The sequence below is a fragment of the Phasianus colchicus genome, chromosome 6 (assembly GCF_987193195.1).
Source record: "Phasianus colchicus chromosome 6, bPhaCol1.hap1.1, whole genome shotgun sequence".
Lineage (NCBI taxonomy): Eukaryota > Metazoa > Chordata > Aves > Galliformes > Phasianidae > Phasianus > Phasianus colchicus.
This window is the reverse complement of record NC_143441.1, coordinates 52,479,102-52,502,986: the sequence shown is the minus strand read 5'-3', so window position 1 is coordinate 52,502,986 and position 23,885 is coordinate 52,479,102. Positions and strand designations below refer to the sequence as shown.

General features: G+C 43.0%; 1 protein-coding gene across 2 annotated transcripts in view; it reads left to right on the top strand.

The window, feature by feature from the left end:
- The window catches only part of MINDY4 (MINDY lysine 48 deubiquitinase 4), a 154,655-nt gene extending 131,375 nt beyond the window's left edge, over positions 1-23,280 (top strand). For both annotated transcript variants that reach the window (XM_090143288.1, XM_090143289.1), the window contains exons 16-18: positions 10,579-10,759; positions 15,465-15,531; positions 20,150-23,280. In XM_090143288.1, the coding sequence (XP_089999414.1) occupies positions 10,579-10,759; positions 15,465-15,531; positions 20,150-20,198 (297 nt within the window). In that variant the 3' untranslated portion in view covers positions 20,199-23,280. The remainder of the gene's footprint in view (positions 1-10,578; positions 10,760-15,464; positions 15,532-20,149) is intronic.
- The last annotated feature ends 605 nt before the right edge of the window (positions 23,281-23,885 follow it).

The following is a 23,885-nucleotide window of genomic DNA, read 5'->3' as shown; positions in this document are numbered from 1 at the left end:
AAGGAGTGATTCTGTCAATCACATATGCTGGAATGTGACAACAGCCATCTTGCCACTTTATACCTAGGAACTGAATCTCCTGGGCAGGTCCTTTCACTTTGCTTTGCTTACTAGCAAAAGCAGCACACAGAAGAATTGGGATTATTCGCTCTCCTTTCGTGAAGACTTCTGCTGTATCACCCCACAGGACCTGATCCAGGTCTATCAATATCTAAGGTGTGGGGGGCAAAGTGGCGAGGCCAGACTGTTTTCAGCGGTGTGCGGAGACAGGACAAGGGGAAATGGCCAGAAGCTGGAGCATAGGAAGTTCCGCACCAATGTGCGCAAGAACTTCTTTACGGTGAGGTGACGGAGCAGTGGAACAGGCTGCCCAGGGAGGTGGTGGAGTCTCCTTCTCTGGAGATATTCAAGACCCGCCTGGACGCCTACCTGTGCGACCTGGTGTAGGGAGCCTGCTTTGGCAGGGGGTTGGACTCGATGATCTCTGGAGGTCCCTTCCAACCCCTGCGATTCTGTGATTCTGTGATATCACCAATGTACTGCCGGTGCTCAGGTGCACTGCCCTGTTCCAATACAGTGTGGATCAACGTGGAATCCCTGGGCCAGTCACAATAGGATGTTTTTGACAGTCTTTACCAGTGAGGCTTATCTCTGCCTCCAACAAAGTCAATTCTTGAGAGCCCCCAGTCACTCCAGAAATATGGATTGATTCCATCCTTTCGTGACTCGAGGGCATCAGAGCACACTGTGTACCAGTATCCACCAGTGCCTTATGTTTCTGTGGTTCTGATGTGCCAGGCCATTGAATCCACACAGCCCACTAAACTCTATTATTATCCCTTTCCCCCCACTGACTGAGGGCAGGGCCCCTCTATTCATTACCTGTGGTAACTCGTGCAACTGCACTGGTGGTTGATCTGCTTTGTAATTCTCTCACCCGTGCTCATAGAACAGGAGTAGCTTGGTCATGCCACTTCCTCATGTCTTCCCCGTGGTCACACTGGTAACGCCACAAGGCAATACGTGATGTAGTATTTCTTACTGGAGCTGGGGCCCCCAAAAACGGGAAGGAAAAGGGAAAAGGAGTACGGAGATGGGAGCTGGGGGAAAGAAAGGAAAAAGAAAACAGAACAGCGGCTATGATCTATAGAGGAAAACTTATTTTACTAACTCTGATATCAGAATGCAAGGTAACACTATAGAATTCAATCTAATTGAAATTGAGACTAAAAAATCAAATGAAATAGCAGAGAGAAAGAGAGAGTTTTCCAGAACAGAAAAGCCTACTTTGAACTGAAGACACACGGCTCGGAAGCACACCCACACCCTCTGCCAGGCAGCAGTGAGAGAGAGCAAGATCCCGTGACTTCCTTCCTCCCGTGACTTATCACGTTCACCTCACACACAAAAGGTCCCCTGGGATAGGTTGTTCTTCTCTTCTGAGACCCAGGTATCCCTGAGATCCAGGTATCAGTCCGCAGAACTGGAGTATTAACTCTTTAATTACCTGTGCACTACATGATGTTATGATGTGGAATACTGAATCCCCAAAATCACAAAACCATGACAGCAGAGTTCACGACTGATACCAAGATAGTCAGCTGTTGTCACATACGTAACGTTTGGAGCACCTGTCCCCTCCAGTTACAGAGGTTCCTATCTCAGGGACACCGGAGTTGGTGGTGCAGATAAGCAACTAAACAAAACAGGAAATGTCTTGGCTGCACGGTGACTTCTGTTGAACTCTGCTAGACTGGTAGTGCATGCAGGCTGCAGTGGCAGGCTGCTGGAGCCCTTCCACTGATGCTTCTGAAGCATTTGGGCTGTGACATACACCTTGTGTAACCACTGTGAAGGCCTAGACATTTGCTATCAGATGCATTATATTCCTGTTTCTCCCACCCACTAATTCCTACTGCAACATTCTGTCTTTGAGACACCTGACATACGTTCTCCTCAGAGATTTTATGCAATCTGAAGGTCTTTATTTATTGATACATCCGTGTGAATGACATAAGATGGCATGTAACAGACGTATTCCAATCATTTGTTCATCACATTGTTCGTTTTAAAGCTGCTTGAAGTTTTCCAGGTTGTGCCTTATGGAAGCAGCTGGTGCACTGTGTGAAGTGGCAAACGGGCTGGAACTGGATGAGGTGCAGCTCAGCTTCCTTGCAAAGTACTCCTGCCTTAAATGCTGGTACTTCTTCTCGAGGATCATCAGGTGCTTCTCCATTACCAATAGCTGGGCCTGCATCTGCCAGATCTGGTTCTGATAATTTCTGGTGTCCCTTTGCGGGCAGTCTCTTTGCGTGGAAGCTGAGTCCATTCGTCCCGTTGCCTGGAAGGGAACACAGCATGAGCAGAGAGAAAGGGAAGCAGGCTCGTTTTGCAGAGAATTATCCCGCAGGGCTCGGCTTCCTCTGGAGGCAGGCCAGCCTCACAGGACCGCTCAGTGCAGCACGTGGGGCTCACAGCACCTCCAAGCCCCGCGTTGCACAGGGGGCTCCCAGCGGGTGTCAGACCTGCGAATGAGCGAGTCCCTTTGGGGCAGGTGATGGACTTTCTGGGGTCTGCTTTCCTTGGAAGCCTTCACGGACAAGGTGTCTGTGGTTCCCTGCTCCCCACCAGCAGCCCCCTTCCTGTGCGATGCGCCTCACTCACTCACCTGTTGCCAAGTTCTTCTTACTTTTCCCCAGAGGCTGCGGGCAATCGTCAGCAGGCAGACAAGGCAGACATCTGTCAGGCCATAAGTGAGGAGCCAGGTTTTCCCCGATTGGTCCAGGTAGTCCCAAAGGAGGTCCAGAGGGTAGGGCAAACTGGGGGCCTTCAGCTCGGTGCGCAAGGGCTGCTGCTTCGGGCCCTGAGTTACGCCAGCCCTGCTGACCCCATATTGCAGCCATCTGGGGCAGGAAGACAGGCCTAGCCAACAGACCCCATTCGAAGGCTGTTCCGCAGCGGTAACAGGCTGCTTCTTCTCGGGAAGGACCATCCTGCTGACCCTTTCCCAGATCTGAATGGGGTAGGCTGAAAGTCCCGACCAGAAGGGCGCCTTGGAGGCCTTCTGCTCTGTGCCCCGGGGCTGCTGCTTCGGGTCTTCTGTAGTGCTGTCTCTACTGACCCCGGAGCAGCCCCGTTCGTGGCAGGGCCAAAGGCCAAGCCAACAGAGCCAGCTGGAGGCCTGGCCCTGGATGTCAACGGGCAGCTGCTCCTCATGGACCAGCTTTATGTCCGTGTTCCAGGTCCAGCCAAGAAAGCTGGAAGGGCCAAGGACATCTCTGAGAAATGGAATTGTGGACAGAGCCGCAATCAGGGAGAAAGTCAGGGTGATTTTCATCCTGTTCTCTCCCAAGAAACAATCCCAACACACGAAGTGGCTGCTACCTTGAGCGGAGCTCCAGAGGTAACCACCAGTACAGAGCGAGTGCCCTGCGTATCTGTGCTGCGGGAGGCGGCCAACGTGACTGTACAACGACTGATGTCATGCCCGGCTCTGTGATGTCACAAAGGAGACTGTGACAGAGCTGGGGAGGACGCAGTCTCTTGGAAGTCAACTTGGAAGCCTGCTGCCACTACTGCAGTCCCCAGCAGGGTTCAGTTCTCAATTGCTTTTACCATTTTGGAGCTTTTACTTGCACAGAACAAACAGAAATAAAGCAGAACCACTCACATAATATTATTATATTTAAATTATTTTCTTTTTTGGTGTTAAGTCATACTTTATAAGCATATCTTTCTGATTTATTTATTTTTTTAATTGACAAATGCTAACCAAATATTCGTAAAGAGAATTGCAACCCTGACAGAAGTTATGCTTAGAAGAGTCTTGTGCATGCAGGCCTCACTGAAGTGCTCTGTGATGCTATCAAACATCTACGTACCCGAACACTGCTGCATCTAAGTCAGCCTCAATTGTTACTCCTCTGCAACTAGATCTATGCCGTGACAGGGAGGCGGTGGGCCCCTGGGCCCCCCCTGCAGCTGCACAAAATGGGAAGGAAAAGGGAAAAGGGATAGGGAGATGGGAGCTGGGCTCAAGGAAGGAAAAATAAAAACAGCGGCAACAATCTATGGTGGAAAACTTATTTTACTAACTATGATGTCGGAATGCAAGATAATACAATAGAATACAATCTCACTGAAATTGAGACTAATAAATCAAATAAAATAAGAGAGAGAGTGAGAGAGTTCCTGAGACCGAATCAAGCCTGAAAAGCTTGAAAGGGCTAGGAAAGCACCCTCCAGCACCCACTGCAAGGCAGTAAGAGACCGCCCCACCCAGAAGGGCAGATCCCATGACTTCCATGATGTATAGGGATGGCTACCTGAAATTGGAGCATTAACACTTTAACTCCCAGTGCACTACATGATGTTGTGATGTGGAATACCGAAAACCAAAAAACACAAAACCATGACATTCCACCCTTTATTCTACATCACTACATCATGCTTAATATATATATGTATACACAAACAAACGATTACGATGCATTACACACACGTCTATGTACATACATACACCTAGAATTTCTGACTGCACTCCCCCAGCATCAAATTTCCTTGTGCTACACATTGAACATCCCCATTTTTATGCATCACCCACCAAGTGGAGCCTGGTCCCTGGGCAAAACCAGTACCACAGAGAGGTTTGCCCTCTCCAGAAGCTGGAAGAACCCAAACTGCTTTTCCCAACATGCTTTTTACATGTACTACAGGGACTTTATCTCCCTCTACGGTATGTAGGGAGCTGGATTGAGTAGGACCATCACGATTGATAGATCCTCTGGTATTGACTAACCAGGTGGCTTCTGCCAAATGCTTCTCCCAGTGCTTAAATGTTCCGCCACCCATTGCTTTCAGCATTGTTTTTAACAACCCATTGTATCGTTCAGTTTTACCAGAGGCTGGTGCATGGTAGGGAATATGGTAATGGGTGGGGGGAACCTTTTCTTTAAACATCCAGTTCAGCAATGGCAGTCGAAGTGCTAAAAAGAGCTGTGTTTCAGTACCGACTGAGCAGCCCGAACCCCCTCATTCGCGGCTAAGATCTCCTTCTCAGTAGGAGTGCAGCACTCTTCGGACCCCCTGTACGCTCGACTCCAGAATCCCAGGGGTCGGCCCCGGGTCTCTCCTGAGGCTCTTTGCCACCGACTCCAAGTGGGACTTTCTCTCCAGCAGCAGTGTAGAGGATGTTCTTTACATCCTGTCCCGTCCGTGCTGGCCCTAGGACCACAGCACAGGCTATCTCCCGTTTAATCTGTTCAAAAGCCTGCTGCTGCTCAGGGCCCCATGTAAACTCATTCTTCTTCCGTGCCGCCTGATAAAGCAGGCTTACGATGAGGATATAGTTTGGAACGTGAATTCTCCAAAAGCCCACTATGCCCAGGAAAGACTGTGTCTCTCTCTTGCTACTGAGTGGAGGCAAAGGAGTGATTCTGTCAATCACATATGCTGGAATGTGGCAACAGCCATCTTGCCACTTTATACCTAGGAACTGAATCTCCTGGGCAGGTCCTTTCACTTTGCTTTGCTTACTAGCAAAAGCAGCACACAGAAGAATTGGGATTATTCGCTCTCCTTTCGTGAAGACTTCTGCTGTATCACCCCACAGGACCTGATCCAGGTCTATCAATATCTAAGGTGTGGGGGGCAAAGTGGCGAGGCCAGACTGTTTTCAGCAGTGTGCGGAGACAGGACAAGGGGAAATGGCCAGAAGCTGGAGCATAGGAAGTTCCGCACCAATGTGCGCAAGAACTTCTTTACGGTGAGGTGACGGAGCAGTGGAACAGGCTGCCCAGGGAGGTGGTGGAGTCTCCTTCCCAGGAGATATTCAAGACCCGCCTGGACGCCTACCTGTGCGACCTGGTGTAGGGAGCCTGCTTTGGCAGGGGGTTGGACTCGATGATCTCTGGAGGTCCCTTCCAACCCCTGCGATTCTGTGATTCTGTGTGATTCTGTGACTTTTTTTTTTTTCCCTCTAGCCACTCACTGTTGCTGAAATATTGGCATTGATTTCTTGTCTAAATTCTGCCAAATAACAAACCATCACAGCGTTTTAATGTAAGACTATAAGACAAACTTCACATTTAAAAGAACTTTGCATTGTTTGTTAAATGCATAACAGAAAATGTTAAGTCAAATATTGTCCTCGTATCTGCTCATATTGTAGATATCTGGTATTTTGGTCTGGACTGAACCCATCAAACTTTCTCTCTTCTTTCTTGATTTTTACAGAGAGCCAAAGCCTAGAGGCCAACCCAAATTAGAGGGCCAACAAATAGATGTTAGAGTTAAGTGGACTGAATCTTGACCTATCTTTGTCATTGCAGTAAAGCAAGAGATTGAAATTAGTATAAATTCCTCCACCTGGCCTAAGGAATGGGAAAGTCCTGAAGTCTGAATGAGGGGGTGATTTTCCCTTGATATTACTTCACGTGGTGGGACATACAAGAAAAGCAGCAGAATGGGACAAGGATAAAGGAACGATCTCGAGGCTACCTGGCACCTGGAGATCTTTTTGCCTTACTACAATTGCTGTGTTCTCTTATAGACCTAAGTAAAAAATCAGTGCTGCCCAAGTCTTTTCTTTCCTTTGGTCATCCTGGGACTGAGCACACATCTTTTTCAGTTCTTCTCCATTAATTATGTACTTTTTTCCCCCAAATTCACCATCAGAAAGGACTCAAAGCTATGGAAAATATGACTCCCATGTATCTATAATTTTTTCTTACTACTGCTAATAAATATCTGGCTAAAAAAATGCCTCAATCTCTGCCTGACCTGGCATAGCCATTAAATTGCACATAGTCTGAATATCAGAAGTTGTGAACATTAATTTTATGTCTTAATCAGAAATTAAAATTAAGTACGTATTTAATGAAAATAAACTTGACAATGTTCCTTAATAACATGCAAACATAATAGCATGTAGCAACAATACAAGTGTAAATGGAGATATATTAGTAATAGGTTGACCTGCTGTTCCATTAATGGTGGTGGAAAGGGTCATCTGAGTCTATTGTGTCCTCAATCACCCAAGCTATTATAAGGGTGTCTGTTTTTACATCATTAAGTCCTCTGTCCGAACACTGTTGGAACATTGTTTAATGTTAATTCAAACCAGCAAAGGCCATGGCAACTGGGGGAAAAAGAACAAACGATAGGCTGTTTGTTTGTTTCATTTGGAATACATATGGCAAAAGCCTTGCTCAATGAGGAAATAATGTCTGAATGGTGCAGTACCATACACTCATGTTGGCAGTTACATATGAATAATTCTCCTGTAGTAAATATGTCTGATTTAATTTCACCATTGTGCAAATACACACTGAAGTCATATGTGGAAAAAGACCACCCGTAGTGTTGAAAATGAGCCTTTTGAAAGTGCTTGCTTTACCAAGGTTGACATTTTCCAAAGATGAGGATTGTGTCTCTGAAATTTATGAGCATTCTTACAGGATTTGTAAGGGATACGATTACTGTTCGGTGAAGTCTCCTTAGGAATTGGAAAAAGACATCTAACACGTTCCCCCTCTTATTTTTTTTTGCCTTGGCAAAGGTTAATGAGCAAGCTTGAAAATAAATATTGAATAGTAATACATTATTATTTTGTAATGCATTATGATACCACAAGAAGCTTCTTCTATTCTTCAAACTATAAGACAGCCAATGAGCCCTTAACAAAAATAATGATATTTGATTAAACAGATGTACTCCTGATTTGCTTTTGGAAGTCAGTGCTGTCAGTACATCTGTAGGGCAGCTCACAGCAGGTGGAAAGAAGGGCCCCGTTTCCTGGAAGCACTTGCTGGAAGGTGCATACTCAAAGTCAGCTTAAGTGGTTTTGAGTCAGATCACGAGATGCTCATTCTTGTCCTTCAGTGTCCTGTTCCAAGGTGCTGTTACAGTCCAGGTTTGTTATCACCCAACAATCTGGCCAGGCAACTGAAGAAGCACTCACCACTGAGCAGGTGGACCAGTTAAATGGCGACATTCTTTTTGCCCACTCAGCAAGTGATGCTTGAAAAAGTGAGCAAGAGAATCCTCACAGTGAAGGTGAGGGGCTATTTTGTCCACTGTGATGCTCATAAGCATGAGTGGAATGTTGCTGCACAGCGTGATCACTACGTGCATATATCAAAGACTACAGGACATGTATAATTTACTTATCACCTCATTAAATGGAGATATGTTTAAGGGAGACTGCTCCCACCTGTCTGGAGTTCATGGGCTGTTTCTCAGATTATTGTGTATTTTTCTGAGTTTTGTTTGAAGTATTTCGCTGACGTAACAGAGAGCTTGTGTGATGGGGAACTGCTGGAAGATGTCTGTAGTTGTCAAAAGGCCAAGGAGAGCCAGCAGAAAACATGGCACATACTTGTATGGAGAAGGATGAAGAGGCATGGGAGTGTTTAGATAGAGCAAAGGGAACATGTGACACTGTTAGTGGTTGGGATTGTGTGTTTGTTCCTGCATGGCAGATGCACGTCAGGAGATGAAAGGCAATAAGAGAATGGAGTAAATGTGTTTGAAAGATGTAATTCCTTGGATTTGGGCTGCTGTTAGACTTCACTATGGACTCTTTGCTCAGTAAGTCTTACAGTTCTACAGAGTACACTGTTGTATGGGAAGAAACTTGGCTGAAAAAATCATCACAGAACTGAATTTTCTGGACAGTTAAATTGGAAGTGAGATTAGAAACAGATTGAAGTAGCCAGCTGCTGGGTGGACCACTGCAGTGATGTCTGGGATTGCTGCAGGCCACATCTGGATGCAAAACTAACCAGGACCAAGGCGTGGATCTGAGAACAAATGGTTGTGAATCCATGGTTGTGTGTATTTTCTGAAAGTTTGGAAGCATGGTTCTCAATTTCATTTTATTACTTCTTGTAGAAAGAAATGCACACGTAGCTTGAGGAATGCTGTATGATAGGGATGCTGCTTATAGCCATATGGACACAAACCATTCTGTGCCACTTGGACTTAAGGCTGTGAACAAAACCTGAACTTGTTTTGTCTGCTAGAGTAGGAATAGCCTGACTTAGCTGGAGAGCCAGAGGCCCCTAGAAGCTGACGACAGTAAAACAGAGTGTGGGGCAGAAGCACATCAGGAGGCACTGACCACTCCTGGTACACAGTGTGATGTTAAAAGTGGCATCTGATTCTGAACTAGTAAAAGTGGTGTAACTGTATTGGAGACTTCCCATTTCTTATGGGAAATGAGATTTGACACGCAACATTTTGATGTTCTCATTGTTGCCCTCAAGTTGAGGGCCTTGCCTTCTTCTGATAGCATTGTGATTGAAAACTATGCATATTTGGAAAGTGTTCCTGCAAGACCTTACTCATCTGAACAACTTGTCCTGACTTCAGTAGAATTGTTCATGTGAGTAAGAGTTGGGGTGGATGTCTGCTTGGAAACAGTTCTGTATCTCTCTAATCTTTTTTTGTCAAATGTTGTTTGATGAAGCTTACAAGTTACTTTAGCAGACATATATGGGAAGAAAACATTTTTTTTTATAAGAGTGACTGTTCCCTTTTGGCTTTGATTTATCAGGATACTAAAATGTGGATGTTTGTGCAACTGAATCTTTTCATCCATTGCCCTCTAATTTGCCATCTTTTGTTGCATCTGTGTATTTCCCTTCTTGATAACTCCTGTTATGAGTGTTTTTGTAAGCTTGTAAAAAAATGCAGTACATGTAAGCCAAGAATTAAAAAACAAAACTGTTGTATAAAAGCCGGTTTTAAATAGATACTGACAAAGCAATGAATCAGGCAGGAGTTACTTAAGTAGTGAGTAAGCTGTTATCCGGCATCAGAAGAGATTATCATTTGGGAAGATAATTTTGTAACACTTCAGATTTGAGTTCTAAATCTTAATAATAAGAAGGATATGTTCCTTATGCCTTAGAATACTATTTAGGCTTTTTATCACAATATTTATTGACTTCTGCTTTTTAGTGATGTATGACCTGTATTACAGAGGCAGAAACTGATGCTGTATTTTCCTGCATATACACTTGGATGCTTGGCTGCCATCCCTTGAGTTGCAGATCTACATCATCCCAACAGTGCCATGTCTGTTTAGGAGATAAAACACAAAACTTCAAGTAGAATAAAGATGGTTATACCCAATAACCAGCATGGCAGTGATTCTGTCATGGATTAAGACAGTGGCATGCAACAGGAGAGTGGTAGCTATCTCAGAACACAGTAGAAGAAAATACTACATTTTACTGTCTGACTTCAGGGGATGCAGAAATCTCCATGGCTCTTTTTATATCAGCACCCACCATGTTTCAGAGCAATAGATGCATCCCCGCAGGTATTTAAGCATATATAGGTATGTCTGCCTTAAAACATAAGTCCCATGAGAAGTGATAGAAATGAATTTTACAGCTCTTTCAGAGGACAGAGTTTCTTCTTGTTCTGATCATTTGGGTTGTGATCTTGTTTGCTGTAAGGGTACCACGGCTGGATTTTATCACTTATAATCAAGGCCAGATACTTGCTTTGAACCTCTAAATGACTTACCAGATCTTTCCTGGTCTGTAATCTTCTGAATCTTTCTTTTAGGTTGGTTGTTACCTGAAGACTCCTAAATACCCAATTTGGTTGGTATGCAGCGAAAGCCACTTCAGTGTGCTTTTTTGTCTGGAAAAGGATTTACAAGGCGACTGGAAAACTGAGCGGAAGTTTGACCTCTATTATTATGATGGCTTGGCCAACCAAGAAGAAGAAATACGACTAACAGTTGGTACGTACAATGCAGCGACTCTGCATCTCACCCCTTGTGATGGTGACATCAAAAAGAAGCATCCAAAATTGAAAGAAAAGTTAACAAATTGATGATGGTATCAGGTGTTATGAGAGCATTTTTGAGCCTGTTTTCTAATTCCCAGAATTAGTCTTGATGTTTCATTTGAAGGTAGATTTCTCAAGGCAGTCATGAGGACAAGCCCTTGGAAGGGCATTTTCCTCCAGATGTTCCCATGTGTTTTCTGCAGGCAGAAAGTGCAAACCTCCTGTTCCTCAGCACTGCATACGTGGTAGTGTGAGCATAGCAGGTGAAGAAGGATTAAATCCTTGCTTCCAAATCCAACTGCTTCAGATGATGGCTGTAAGACAAGCCTGCTTGTGAGCATGCTTGGAAATATGAGAATGTGAAAGATCTGACTTGTTAAACACATTCTTTCAGGAAACCATGTCAAATTACAGGGCTGCTTTTACAGAAGTTGTGCTTCTTGGACTGGAAGATAGTTGGACAAGCAGTATTCTGATGCTGAGAAAGCTCCTATTCATTTCCATATTAAGATATTCTTGAGCACTAAATTCATATTTGCTTACAATAGCCTCCTTATCCTTTGCTTTCCATCCATCACTGCATTTATACAATCTAATCAAACTCTATCTTTATCTGAAGGAGACGCTCTGCTGAAGTCCTCTCTTAAAAATAGCCTGTTGGTGCTCCTTGTTTGCATTAATATTCTGATTCTTGGACAGGATGAGTTCTAAATAAGGCCCTGTGGCAAAGCAGTTGGTATGATGGTGGCTCTGGAGGCCTTTAACATCTCGTAAGGTTTGGTAGTGAATGCTGTAGTCTTTCTTTCCTCTTATTTTGATTGAAGGCCATGACTTTCAATTGTAGCCATTGCATTATATGTTATTTCTGCAATTTCTCAACCTCCACAGCACGTTGCTGCAAAATGGTTCCCACAAATCTGTCCCAGATACAGGAAGATTTATTAGTACAGACTGTACAAAAAAAATCCCTATATCTTCACTTGGAGACAACATATTGTAAATGTTAACACGTTATCAAAACAATAATGATGACCAAAAATCTCACTATTTTCATAGGCTAACACTTTTTTTATTCAGCCTTTTTAGGCCGAATGTTTTCCAGGATTTATTTGGCGGTTATATGTTGTCCATATAAAAGAAGTAATCTCTTCAGTGGTTTTGGTCTGTGGATGTGTCCCTAGGCTTGCTGTTTTCAAATGGTTCAAGAGAATTGCTCCATGCTCGTGACTGTAAGCAGAGGAGGATTTCTCCTTCAGGTAGAGGGATTCTTTCTGAGTGATATAGAGGATTCTGAAGAGGAATGGGGAGATTGAGAAACGTTCATTGTATTCTGTTGCATTGTGCATCATATGGTCCTAAACAGGCATCCTTCTTTTTCTCTTTGATAAATCAGAGATATCTCCAAAATCCAAATCCCAATGCTCTGAGACCCCTGAAAGTGCTTGGAGGCAGAACTGTTTATTTCTCCTCAAAGATGAGTCTTGCACTGAGAGGAAGATGTCTTTTTCTTGTAGCCATAGCCCCTTGCAGGGATCCAGCCTCTTCTTTTGTTATCTGTGACATTCTACAGAAGGCTGTAAACTGCAAATAGTTTCATCATTCCAGGGGAAGGCTTTTGTAGCTCTGGCAGTGCAGTAATCCTGCACTTGGTCTGGAGAAAAAGTGGAATTGTTTTACTTCTTAAAGGTGACACTGAACATAAATCTAAGCTATGCATGCAGTACCAGGTAGAAATACCACGATGGCAAGTATGACTGGTATTTCCATCATGGAAATATCAACAGGCTGTGGTGATAAGGCAGCATTATGCAGAGATATAGCATGAAGTCCTGGATGCTGCACAGCCACATCTCACAGATCTCAGTTTGGGAGGTTGTTTGCTTCTTGCTAGCAATAAAGGGAATTCCTTGAAATGTAGATCTTACATATAGTTATGAAGATTACAATCAAGATCACATTTAGGAAATCCTGAAGAAATCATACTGGGCAAGAATTGTATAAAAGCCAGAAAGTAGAAGCAGAATTACATTTTTGGAGTAACTGCAATTACTGTTTTGCATTTAATCACCATCAATATGGGATTAAGACTTTGCACTTCTCTTACTGATAACCACGTGCCAAAATACAGACAAGAAATATGAAGTTCCTTCCTAAAAGCAGGCTGCAGCTAGTAGTGAGTTCAACACTAAGTCCTAAATAAAGGTTCATCAGTTCTTTCCATTTAGTAGAATTTTCTGATAGTCATAGAGAGAAAACAAGCCAGTGGATCTAAATTAATTGTTCGTGTGCTTTTGTCAGTTGTTTAAAGACTCAGTGAGATTGTTGTTACAGGTCACGCAGAGCACTTGTAGGAAAGAGCTTCTTGTTCTGCTCGGAGAAATACTACTGTTTTCTAATATATATCATTAATACCTATCTATGTCAACATTCACAATATATTGTCTCCAAAGGTAAGATGAGATTGTTCCAACGTGCAAAAGTCTTCTGGGAAAGCAATTAATAAAACATCACTTCCTAAGGTGGCCATTTAAATAATGAGCATTATGTCTTGTCTGTTCCAGTTCCACTCCCCTGAACCTGTCCTCACGTATCTCTTGAATAACAAGTTTGTATCTCATCTAACGCTCAGTTTCTCATCCTTAGCTTAGATATAAGTGTAAATAGAAGAGATCATACTCGGGTCCTTACTGCTCTTGGTGACTCCGAGATGGAACAGTGTAACACTGAGGCTCTTTGCTCCAAATGAGTTATGTGAAACACTTTAATGCAGTCATTAGTTAAATAACTTAGCTAAATGCTCTCTGTCTGATTTGGTAAGGTATACTTTTAGTGATACTTTCATATTCCTTTCTATGAAAAACATCAGTTCAAAGTCTAGTTGGAAGAACTCAAGTCTAAAACTGACAAAACTTTGCAAGTTGGCAATGACTATGAAAGGCAGCTGTGCTGGATGCTTATTCTCTGCTGATATTGTGATTAGGACAGCAAATGCTGCTTCTTTGTAAGGGATCCTAAGATCCTAAATGTCATATCAAGAATTCCTGGAGTGTACAAACACTATTCATAGGATCATAGAATCACCAAGGTTGGTAAAAACCTCTGAGATCACCCAGTCCAACCACCCGCCTACCACCAATATTTCCCCACTAAACCAGCCCTTAGTAAAACATCTAAATGTTTTAAATACCTGAGAGAAAGATGTGTTCTTTTCTATGAGTGGTGAGGTGCTGGAACAGCTGCCCAGAGAGGCTGTGGATGCCCCGTCCATCCCTGAGGTGTTGAAGGCCAGGTTGGATGGGGCCCTGGGCAGCCTGGGCTGCTGTGAAATGTGGAGGTTGGTGGCCCTGCATTGGTGGGAGGTTGGAGCTTCGTGATCCTTGAGGTCCCTTCCAACCCAAGGCATTCTGTGATGCTGTGATTCTGTGGTGTGCTATTGGAGACCTGTAACAAACTCTTACAAACTCTTCAATATTAGGATGAGAGAGGCCCATTGAATCTTGGAAGATTCCAGTGCATCCATTCGGTTTCTGAGGCTCCAGGATAAAACTGCCACTACTTTATGTAATTTTAAATTTTGACTGTTTTCTGTTACTCTGCCCCTGCAGTCACTCAGAGCATTCTGCAGGTATTTGTACTGACAGGAGGAAGTCAGATATAGCTGAGACGGTCAGTAGTGAATATAGGAGCATTGCCTCCCATCCTGTCTCCATCAGTCTCACTGCGTCAGCTCCATATCCTGCACCCTGGCTTGGTACCATCAGTTGCTCACAACATTCCCGTGGGCTGAAAGAAAACTGCCAAAAACCAGCTCCAGTGTACAGCAGTTTAAGATGTTTTACTCCAAAACAGGAAACAGCTGAGCAGACTGACATCCAAGCTGGCTGCAGGATGTTTTCTCCCTGGGAAATTCAGCAACTACTTTCACTGTTGACAGATCGAGGCTCTGAGACACTGACCTCTCTGTTTTCCCCGGAACAATGCAATTGCCTCTCCATCCCAAAGGAATGCTCAGAGACCGTGGTAGCTCTCTTCCATCTCACACGACACTGTCTTCCCCCATCCGTGCACTCTTTCCACCCTAAAGGGACAGTTTTCCTTTCAGGGGTGAAGGAATCTTAATTTACTTTGTGATGGATTTGGGGTTTGTTATTCATGTGTAGGACTGTTACTGTCCTCAGTGTGTGATTAAACTGCTTTCTTAATAACCAATTAATTGACTGCAAAATAGAATCCTCACAATAGCCCTCCAGCATATCCTTTCACTTGGCCTTCTAGTTTTCCTTGGAACCATCTCTATATTGATCAGGTAGCCTGGTTTGGTCATGGTACAAACACTGTCCCACAGTTATCCTTACTGCTAAGTAGTCAGTACAATTCTGGGCAAGATTCTGGCCTAGATCAGCTAACATTGGGCCCAAACTTAGGGATCGTTTCCAACAGCAAGCTTACATGTAGTCACCTCCTTTCAGCCTTTGAGCAGCCACCATACGAATAGCCAACAGACCAAGAGTTGAAATGCTTTGAGGTTTACAGTGTGAGCAGTAGGGATTCTTGTCTATGCTGTCACGTCCATGGGTAGGGTTTCTAGAAACCACTGCAGTGTAGTAATTAATAGATATATACCTCAGCCTCTAATTATGTCTGCTATGTGTTTTTAGACACGACTCAGATGTGCACTGAAGATAATGATCTTACTCCTCCACTTGAGCACTGCATCAGGACAAAGTAAGTGAAAATGGCATTTAACATGCAAATATTTTTACAGAGTTATGTAAATAATGCATGTAAAGCTTGAGTGTGGCTATAAAGTTAATATTGTGGCAGTTACTCTTGCAAAATTACTGGTTAAGAGTTAGAAAATATCACTCTTCATTGTACATCAAATTGTCCAAGGCATTCGTTTCACTCGTAGAGGAACTGTCATTATGTCACCAGAAGCTGACTGAGCCATAATTCGAGAGCTCAACTTGATTTCAAAAGATCAAAATGTGGATTCTCAAAACTCATTGGTTCCTATTGTAGAGGTATAATGAGAAAAGATGAAGTTCTCTTCCATCTTCATCAGTCTTTTCTGAAAAATATCAAAGCACAGAAACACTTGGGTGCCACCTTTGATACCCAAAGACCTGAGACCTCAGTGGTCTTAGTTCTCTCAAACTGTCCATGGAAGCATTGACTTCTCCAGGCAAATATGATATTAAAGGATGGACTTTTAAATAATTTATCCAAATTGTGCTGAATTTAACGAGAACATTTTCAGTTTACCGAGTTATGGAAGAAGCAAAATCAGGAACTTACCCTGGCTGAAAGTATCAGCTTTATATCACTCCTTCAACAGGACTTTGAAAGCTGCTATCTGAGTATCTCTGGAGCAAGAATTAAAAGCCTCATTGTCAAAGCCCATTACAGCCTAGCAGCTTCAGATTTCCCTTGTCATTTCCCTCCTTTCTCTGCCACAAATAAGGACAGTGGCTGCCAACCAGCGTGTTCCTGCAGGGCTGGCTTTATGGATTTACAGAAAACAAATGAGGCATCCTTTAGCATGGCAGCAACATCGGTTCAGACTCCCTGCACATATAGGTTGTATGGATTCCACCGTTCAAGGGAAACATAAGCATGACTGCAAACAAAGATAGATAATCCTTAGCCTCAGAAACCCACAATGTGGGGTGAATACTGCATGCAACTATTTAAAGTTGCTCTTAAAATGTCTTCAATTCCTGGCCTTGCATCAAAGTTACACAAAGCTTTGGTAACTATGATGTTTGTTTATTCTAAATTCCTTACTTTAATCTACTGTGGAAGTAAATTACCACCAAATTCCAGTGTCAATTAATTTTGTTTGTACCATTTCTAGGACGGTCTGATTTACCCTGATCAGTCTCTCTCCTTGTTTTCTGTGTTCTCCAATTGCTTTGAACATATTTATTCAAGCATGGCCTTGCTGCTAAAGGTCCTTCATGCCATGTTATTCCTTTTTGCTTGAAGAAATTTTCTCCAGCTCTGAAACGGTATATGGAGAAAAGTCAAAACAAAACAAACGAACGAGTGTTTAACAAATTGAGAGATACAAAAATAAATGTTTACTATCATACAACTGTGGAAAACACCAATGAAATAATTGTTATTAAAGCAAGCCAAACAAACAAGCAAGCAAACAAATAAACAGGGCCACTACTCCTTTTGACCTAGCATTTACAGCAATAAAGCTCATTATCAGACCTTTATCATCAAAAAAGGTAGAGTAGTTTCTCAGTGTGGACAATTAATAGTGTAACTGAATAGAACTGATATCAACCATTGTTTCCAAGTTTTGATTAGGGGTTTTTCTTTTCTTTTGCACGACTTACTGCTGTTTCAGTCAATGGAAAGTCTTACCAGTGGGTTGCCCCATACCTGAACATCAGCATCCTGCAGGGTGTGGAGTCCTATGCTGGCCATCTGTCTGCTGTTTGTTCTCTTGCCATCTCCCAGTAGAAAGATCTGTAACAGATAGTCTCCATTTTTAGTTTTTTCATTATTATTATTATTATTATTATTATCAGAGGAGTTGTTTTGCTTCTGCAGGAGGAGGCTTATGCTTTTATTCCCTATTTTGCAAAATGTCAGAGAAGGAGGGCTTGAGTTTAAAGCAGGTAACCCTTTGCATGACTAGGACAGATAGTCCTCAGCTGGGATCAATTTAACCTGCAGACTCCCAGCTGAAGAGTCACTGTTGTGCAATTTCTATTGGGGTTTTCAGCCTAAGACATCCATGGAAGTAGTCAGGTTTGGATCGACAGGCATTTGGAATGGGCAACCCTGGGTGGGGTTTTGGGGAGATGCCATGCAGATGTCTGATTCCATTCTCCCCTGAAGAATATTCTTATTTTACTGTCGTCATTCTTAGCATCTCTCTGGGCTGCTGGTAATAGAATCATAGAATAACAGAATGGCTTGGGTTGGAAGGGACCTCAAGGATGATGAAGCTCCAACCCCCCACCAATGCAGGGCCACCAACCTCCACATTTCACAGCAGCCCAAGCTGCCCAGGGCCCCATCCAACCTGGCCTTGAACACCTCCAGGTAACATCTGTTAGCTCTGCCCAAGGAGAAGAAAACTTTGATCTGATATTATAATCTGAATCTAGTTTTAGATTTTGTTAGCCCACCACACAGATTTTGTTAGCCCACCACACTCAGCTTTCTTTGTGGTTCTGGCACATCCCTGATCTGTGTTCCTTCAAAGTGAGACATTTGGTAGAAATATGATAGGTAAGAAGAGAAGAAAGGGCAGGCACTTGATCCTAAGTTATTGGTGCCAGATGATCAATGCAAGAGATATTTTCTGAAAGTTATTCCAGAGGGAGCATTGCTCAGGGCTTGAACCAGTTCTTCCAAGGTTCAGTGGAACTGTTCCATTTGACTTCCATGACCCTCAAATGAGGCCGTAGTCAAACCAGATGAGACCAGTGTTGTTTTCATATTGCTAATCTGATAAATTATAATTCAATATGAGTTCTATTTAGGTTACACTGTGGTGAGTCAATTGGAGAAACGAGAGCTCTGAATTTTTTGGATCATGTTTTTTTCATTAAGAAATGACCAGTTCAGCACCTGTGAAAGAGGTTCCTCACTATCTGGTGCCTTTTCTTGTGCAGATCCAATATGTAAGAAAGTTTCAAAGCTGTCTCTGCATGAGCAAATTGGCAAATTGCTTTTCATTCTACAGACAGCTCAAGAAAAATAGGTGGAAAATAAATAGAGGAGATAAGACTTGTGGGGAAATCTACAAGAGTCCTGCTTCAGAATACGCTGGTTAAGCTCTTTATTGAAAGCCTGTTTCACAAAAGGCGAGTTCTGCACCACATAGTGATTAGCCATATTTTAAGCCAGAAACTTTAAAGTGGTGTCAGAGCATTAATATTTTCACGGAGTAACCTCAGAGCAGATTAAATTTGCGTCGTGGCCTCTGTAGATCCCTCTTGACGCTGTAATGACCTCAGAGAGGTCGAATTTATATGTAGAGATAAAGGAAGAGCTGATGGTGATCCCAGAACAATCCAATAGGATCTGAGGGTGGCAGCTGTACCTCCCACTTGTGTTTGGTTTTTTTTTCTGGGGAAAAGTGAACCTCTGGAAGAAGCATCCCTCTGCCCTGACAAATGCTAGACTAGGTCAGCTATTCCCAGCAAGGGCACATTCTGCCATTAGCTTAATGCATGTGGCATCACTCCTGTGTATTCCTATTAAACCCTGGGAGGAGGACACCCCTCCTGCAATATTTTACTTTTGATTTTCTTGGCAAAATCAAAAAAGGAAGGAAACAAATTCACAGCCCCAATTTTCCACACTTGTTTATTTGTGCTTTTATTGGGGATGGTTGAAAAAAGTCCCGCAGGTGGTCACTTCCCTTGAGACCCTGCACTGCATACTGCAGGGATTTAGATTTTGGATTTGTTGTACACGTAACTGTCTTGCTCAGCTAAAAGACTGAGCTGTTATATTTGTGCTGACATATCCTTTCCTCCATGACAGACAGAATGTGGCTTGCAGTCTGGCAAGTCAACATTGTCCCCACCACATCTATGTATTTGACAGTAGTTTCCATTTTTAGAAGATCTGGACCATGAATTTGCAAATATGAAAAATGCCATGGACAAGGATGCCATGCACCTAATGAATGACTCTGGTGGTAGGGAGAGTTGACCCATTTCAGCCTGGTGAGGTCACTGGGGAGCCAACTGGCAACAAGTTCAGGTTTGGTGTTCCTGCAGTGGGCAGCTGAGCAGTAGTGGCCAATACACAGCCAGAGATTCAGAAGATGGAAAATTTTGTGCATATACATATTTTGCTTTTCCAGTATATATCTTTAATGTTATTCTGAAGAATGGGTAAGAGAGAGAAAAAACAAAGCCTCCCCATAGAAAAAGCAAAAGATTACCTTTAAGGTGAGCCAGTGAATATTTCAAAGGAGCCAGGGACAAGAGCAAGGATAGCTGCTAAATGAAGTTATTTGGTCTCATTTGGGTTACATACAGGTAATTCTCTTATCCATCTTGGAGACTGCCCATAGTCTTTGCAGAGCCAATGCTTTTGTTCTGAATCAGCTGCTGCTGAGAACTCTATTGCCTGGAGGAGACTGTGTGAAGCATAAGGAAAATTATCTCCAAATGTGGGACCCTAAAATTAGGAGCGCAAATACTTCATTTTGCTTCCTTTTCATTGGAGAAGATGTGATAAGTTACCCCAAGTGAGTCCATCCTACACTCTCTAGGAGTGGTTGGGTGGTTGAGAATAGTGAGCTGACCTTTCCAACAACCCGATAAACTCACGGATGCAAAATGGTTGCTTTTATTTCTAGGTGGCAAGGAGCTGTTATTGACTGGAATGGCACAGAACCAATCTTGTGACTGACCCGACCTGCACTTTATTTGCAAAGAAAAAAAAGGAAATGACAGAATTAGCACATTCCTATTCCCACCAATACAGGAAATAGGACAGGAGTCCTGTGCTGCTTATGGTGAGAAAGAATGACATGGCTGTGTGCAAGCTGATGGAGCGTCACCTTGTTCGCCTCATGCTTTGGATATTTTGCTTATAATGCAAACAACACTTAGATAAATTCTTTGTTGATGCCTTTAATGTACAGTTTCAATGTGTAGGCTGAGAGTCTCCAATGTCAAGTGATGGTTATGGATAAAGCAATGGAGTTGTCTGTGTCCCCTCGAGGTCCCTTTCTGGATCAACTCTGTATCCTGCAATTGTTCCCAAAAATCTGATGAAAGGAGCTGAGCTGCTATTTCTGTCCCTGTTTTGCCTTCCTGTACTGCCTCGTTCTTCACCTGCGACACTCCAGTGCCAGGATGAAACATCATCCAAGAAATAAATATTCACTTCATTACCATATATCACTAAGTTCAAATCTAAGACTGAACCTACTGGTAGCCATATGGGCTAGAGTTTACTTACCAGGCTTTATTTACACCAAAGTGGCCGATAAGTGCTGTTAGATTGGAAATGTAAAGGGCACCTGTCTGTGATATATACTGTTATTCATGAGTAAATAAAGTGCGTGTGAGAAAATGGTGTACAGTGGAGATGTACCATGAGGTACCAAAACAGCAGTTTGTGTTCTGAAATGAATTTTTTAAGTGACATATTTTGGCGAAAATTTACCAAAATTGGAATGAGTTACTGTTCTGAAGATTGGAAAAAATGCTTTGGAAAATATTAATTGCTAATGGACAATTTGCAGAGAAACGGTGTTTCTAGAATTATTTTTATCTTTTGAGAGTGCAGTTATCATGGGAGCTTCATAACAGACTTTTAATTTCTGATTTTATCATAGCATTCTCTTACTGCTCACTATGCAAACCTCTCCGAGCCCAAATGAACCACTTGCTATTTTCAAAATCAATTTCCACCAGAAATTCAATGTTCTACTCCATGTAGCTGGAAGATACCAAGCTGCCTCTGCAGATACAAATTTCAGGGCACTGGCACGTGAGCTAGATTTGGAAACCAACCTGTGCATGCTAGCAGAAAACATGAGATAGTCTGTGAATGAGCATCAGGCCCTGCTTTGCTTCCTGCACACATCAAAGTGTCTACACGTGGTAAAACATCTCAGAGCTGCGGTCGTTTTCATTTTATGTGATGCAATATAATGTAATTTGTTTTAGGTCAGATAGGCAAACTTCTTTCTGTGAACTTGGTGAGATGTATATCTCCCTTTCAGCATCACGGAGAGCATCAGATCTGAGTCCAGTGCCGATTCCCCATGTGACCTTTGCCAACTCCCTACATTTCACTGTACGTAGGGGGATGTTTGCACAGCCAGCTGCAGGTGGACTCAAGGCTGCCTTTATGATGCACACCTCATCTGACCTTTAAGAGCTCCATTTTCTGGATCCCGAACATTCAAAGATCCCAGTGTGGCACGGCTTGGAGCATGGAGTCAGCCAGGCCACCAGCTTGTATTAAACACCTTTTTTCTTGAATTTTCCTATCAACTACAGTCCCCATGTGCTCAATGGAGCAAACAGTCCAAGAGGGCAGCAAGATCATAAAATAAGATTTCTCAAAATGCATTTGGACAGAAAATAGTGAAGAGATGAAAAACAATGAAAGATTTTTGGAACTAGGTGTACCAAAAAACCTCCTTTCTAGAAGTGTTCCTCTGGGAGGAAGGGAGCTGCTGTGTTACCGCCCTGATTTCATCTGGCTGGAATATGGATGTCTCCAATGCAGATGTGTGATGAGGAGCTCTTGCTCTGGGCTCCCTTCAGAGTAGGGTGTGATTTATCTTTTCTTATGGACAAGAAGAAATGTGCTCCTGACTGGAGGATTATAAACTGAGTATAGATGGAGCCCAAGGGGATTGCCTCAGATGAACTCCATCCCTCAAGATGTAATAATTTTTCAGGTTTTAAGAAAGAGTTGAAGATTAATGAATAAGGCTTGGAGACTGATAATGTTTTATGGTTTATCTTGAAAGATTAATGAAGGTGGGAGGGAGCTCTGTACTCTGATCCTCTTTTTAAAACAGGCTGCAAAGCCTTTAAGGCTCCGTTCTTACTGATTATGAAGAATAGTTTTATTGAACCTTAAATTCTATTATAACAGAATCCCATTGGGCCAGATCTTTCTTACTCATTATCTGTAATTATTTCTACACATGTTTTTATGTAAAGTCCATTGTCTGCCATTTGTTTAAAATTGAACTAACTCAAGATTCACCTGTGCCAAGAAGTGTTGTACAACACTTGGGCCATATTCCTAAAGCATTGCCTCTGCAGGGCAATCCCACCAAGCTGGAGCACTGCATTGCTAAACTGCTGCCACCAGTCTTGCTCTTGAGGTTTCCTGAGGCATCCTTCAATAAAGAGGGAACAGACAATGAAAATACTCACTTAGATCTACCTCTTCAGCAGAGAACCAACCAACCGAACCTCTGTCTATTTCTGCATCAAGAAAACACACATTTCAATTTGATGATAAAACACATGAAGCAATTTGCCTTCAGGCATCACATATCTTTTGGAATCGAATAATCAGACAAACCAATACAAAATGTTATGTAGCGATGCAAAAACCTTTGCACAGACCTGTGCAGAAGCATATCCTGTTGTAGGAGCCTACGTCTAGTTTGTTGATTATGTTTTCCTTCTCATTGTTTCCCGATTTCATTTTCATTGCCCGATGAACGTGACTTCCTGAGGTGAACAAAGCAACTGTTTGCGAATAGTGCAGTACAAGACACTGGCACTGGGCCTCTATGTATATCTTAAAATCATTCTCTTCCCTTCTGTGCTATGAAAAATACACCCTCTCACCCTCCATGACGCCTTAGCTTACAACAGACATCAGCTATTGTAAATCTGAGCAGAAGTGCTATTTTGGTAAAGTGTCATTGAATATTGCCCCTTGTGCAAAATGTACAGTTACCTTTGTTTTGTACAGAATGTCTCCTACAAATAAAACCTTTTAAAAAAAAAGAAAATAGCATCATCTCATATTGTCTCTTCGCTTTTTTTTTAATAATCAACTTGCCAAGGGAAATTAATCTGAGAGAATAGATTATAACAGCTTCATGGGCCTCCACCTCTCAGTGGAATAATAACAAGAAATTGAGCTTCCCTCTCCTCTGAGCAGAACCACAGTGCAGCTGGAGATGCAGGGCAGAGGGTCTCATCTTGAGCCTGGGGGTCTCACATCTGAGCAGCTGTGGGTGTTGAAACCAACCAGTCTGGGGCTGGTTGGAAATGTGAGTTACAACTGTCTGCCTGCATCAATCAAAGCAGGTCCACCATGTTCTACTTAAACCTACCCAGTGCTGTGAGTGAAATGTGCAAGGGTCTCATTACCCCTCTTAGCTTAGTGTGAAATCATAGGATCATAGAATCACTGGAAAAGACCACTAAGGTCACCCAACCCCAGCCCTCCCCCACCATGCCCACTGACCATGTCCTCCACATCTCCATACACACCTCCAGGGATGGTGACCCCACCACCTCCCTGGGCAGCCTGTTCCACTGCCTCCCACTCTTGGGGAGAAGAAATTGTTCCTAATACCCAACCTGAGCCTCTCCTGAAGG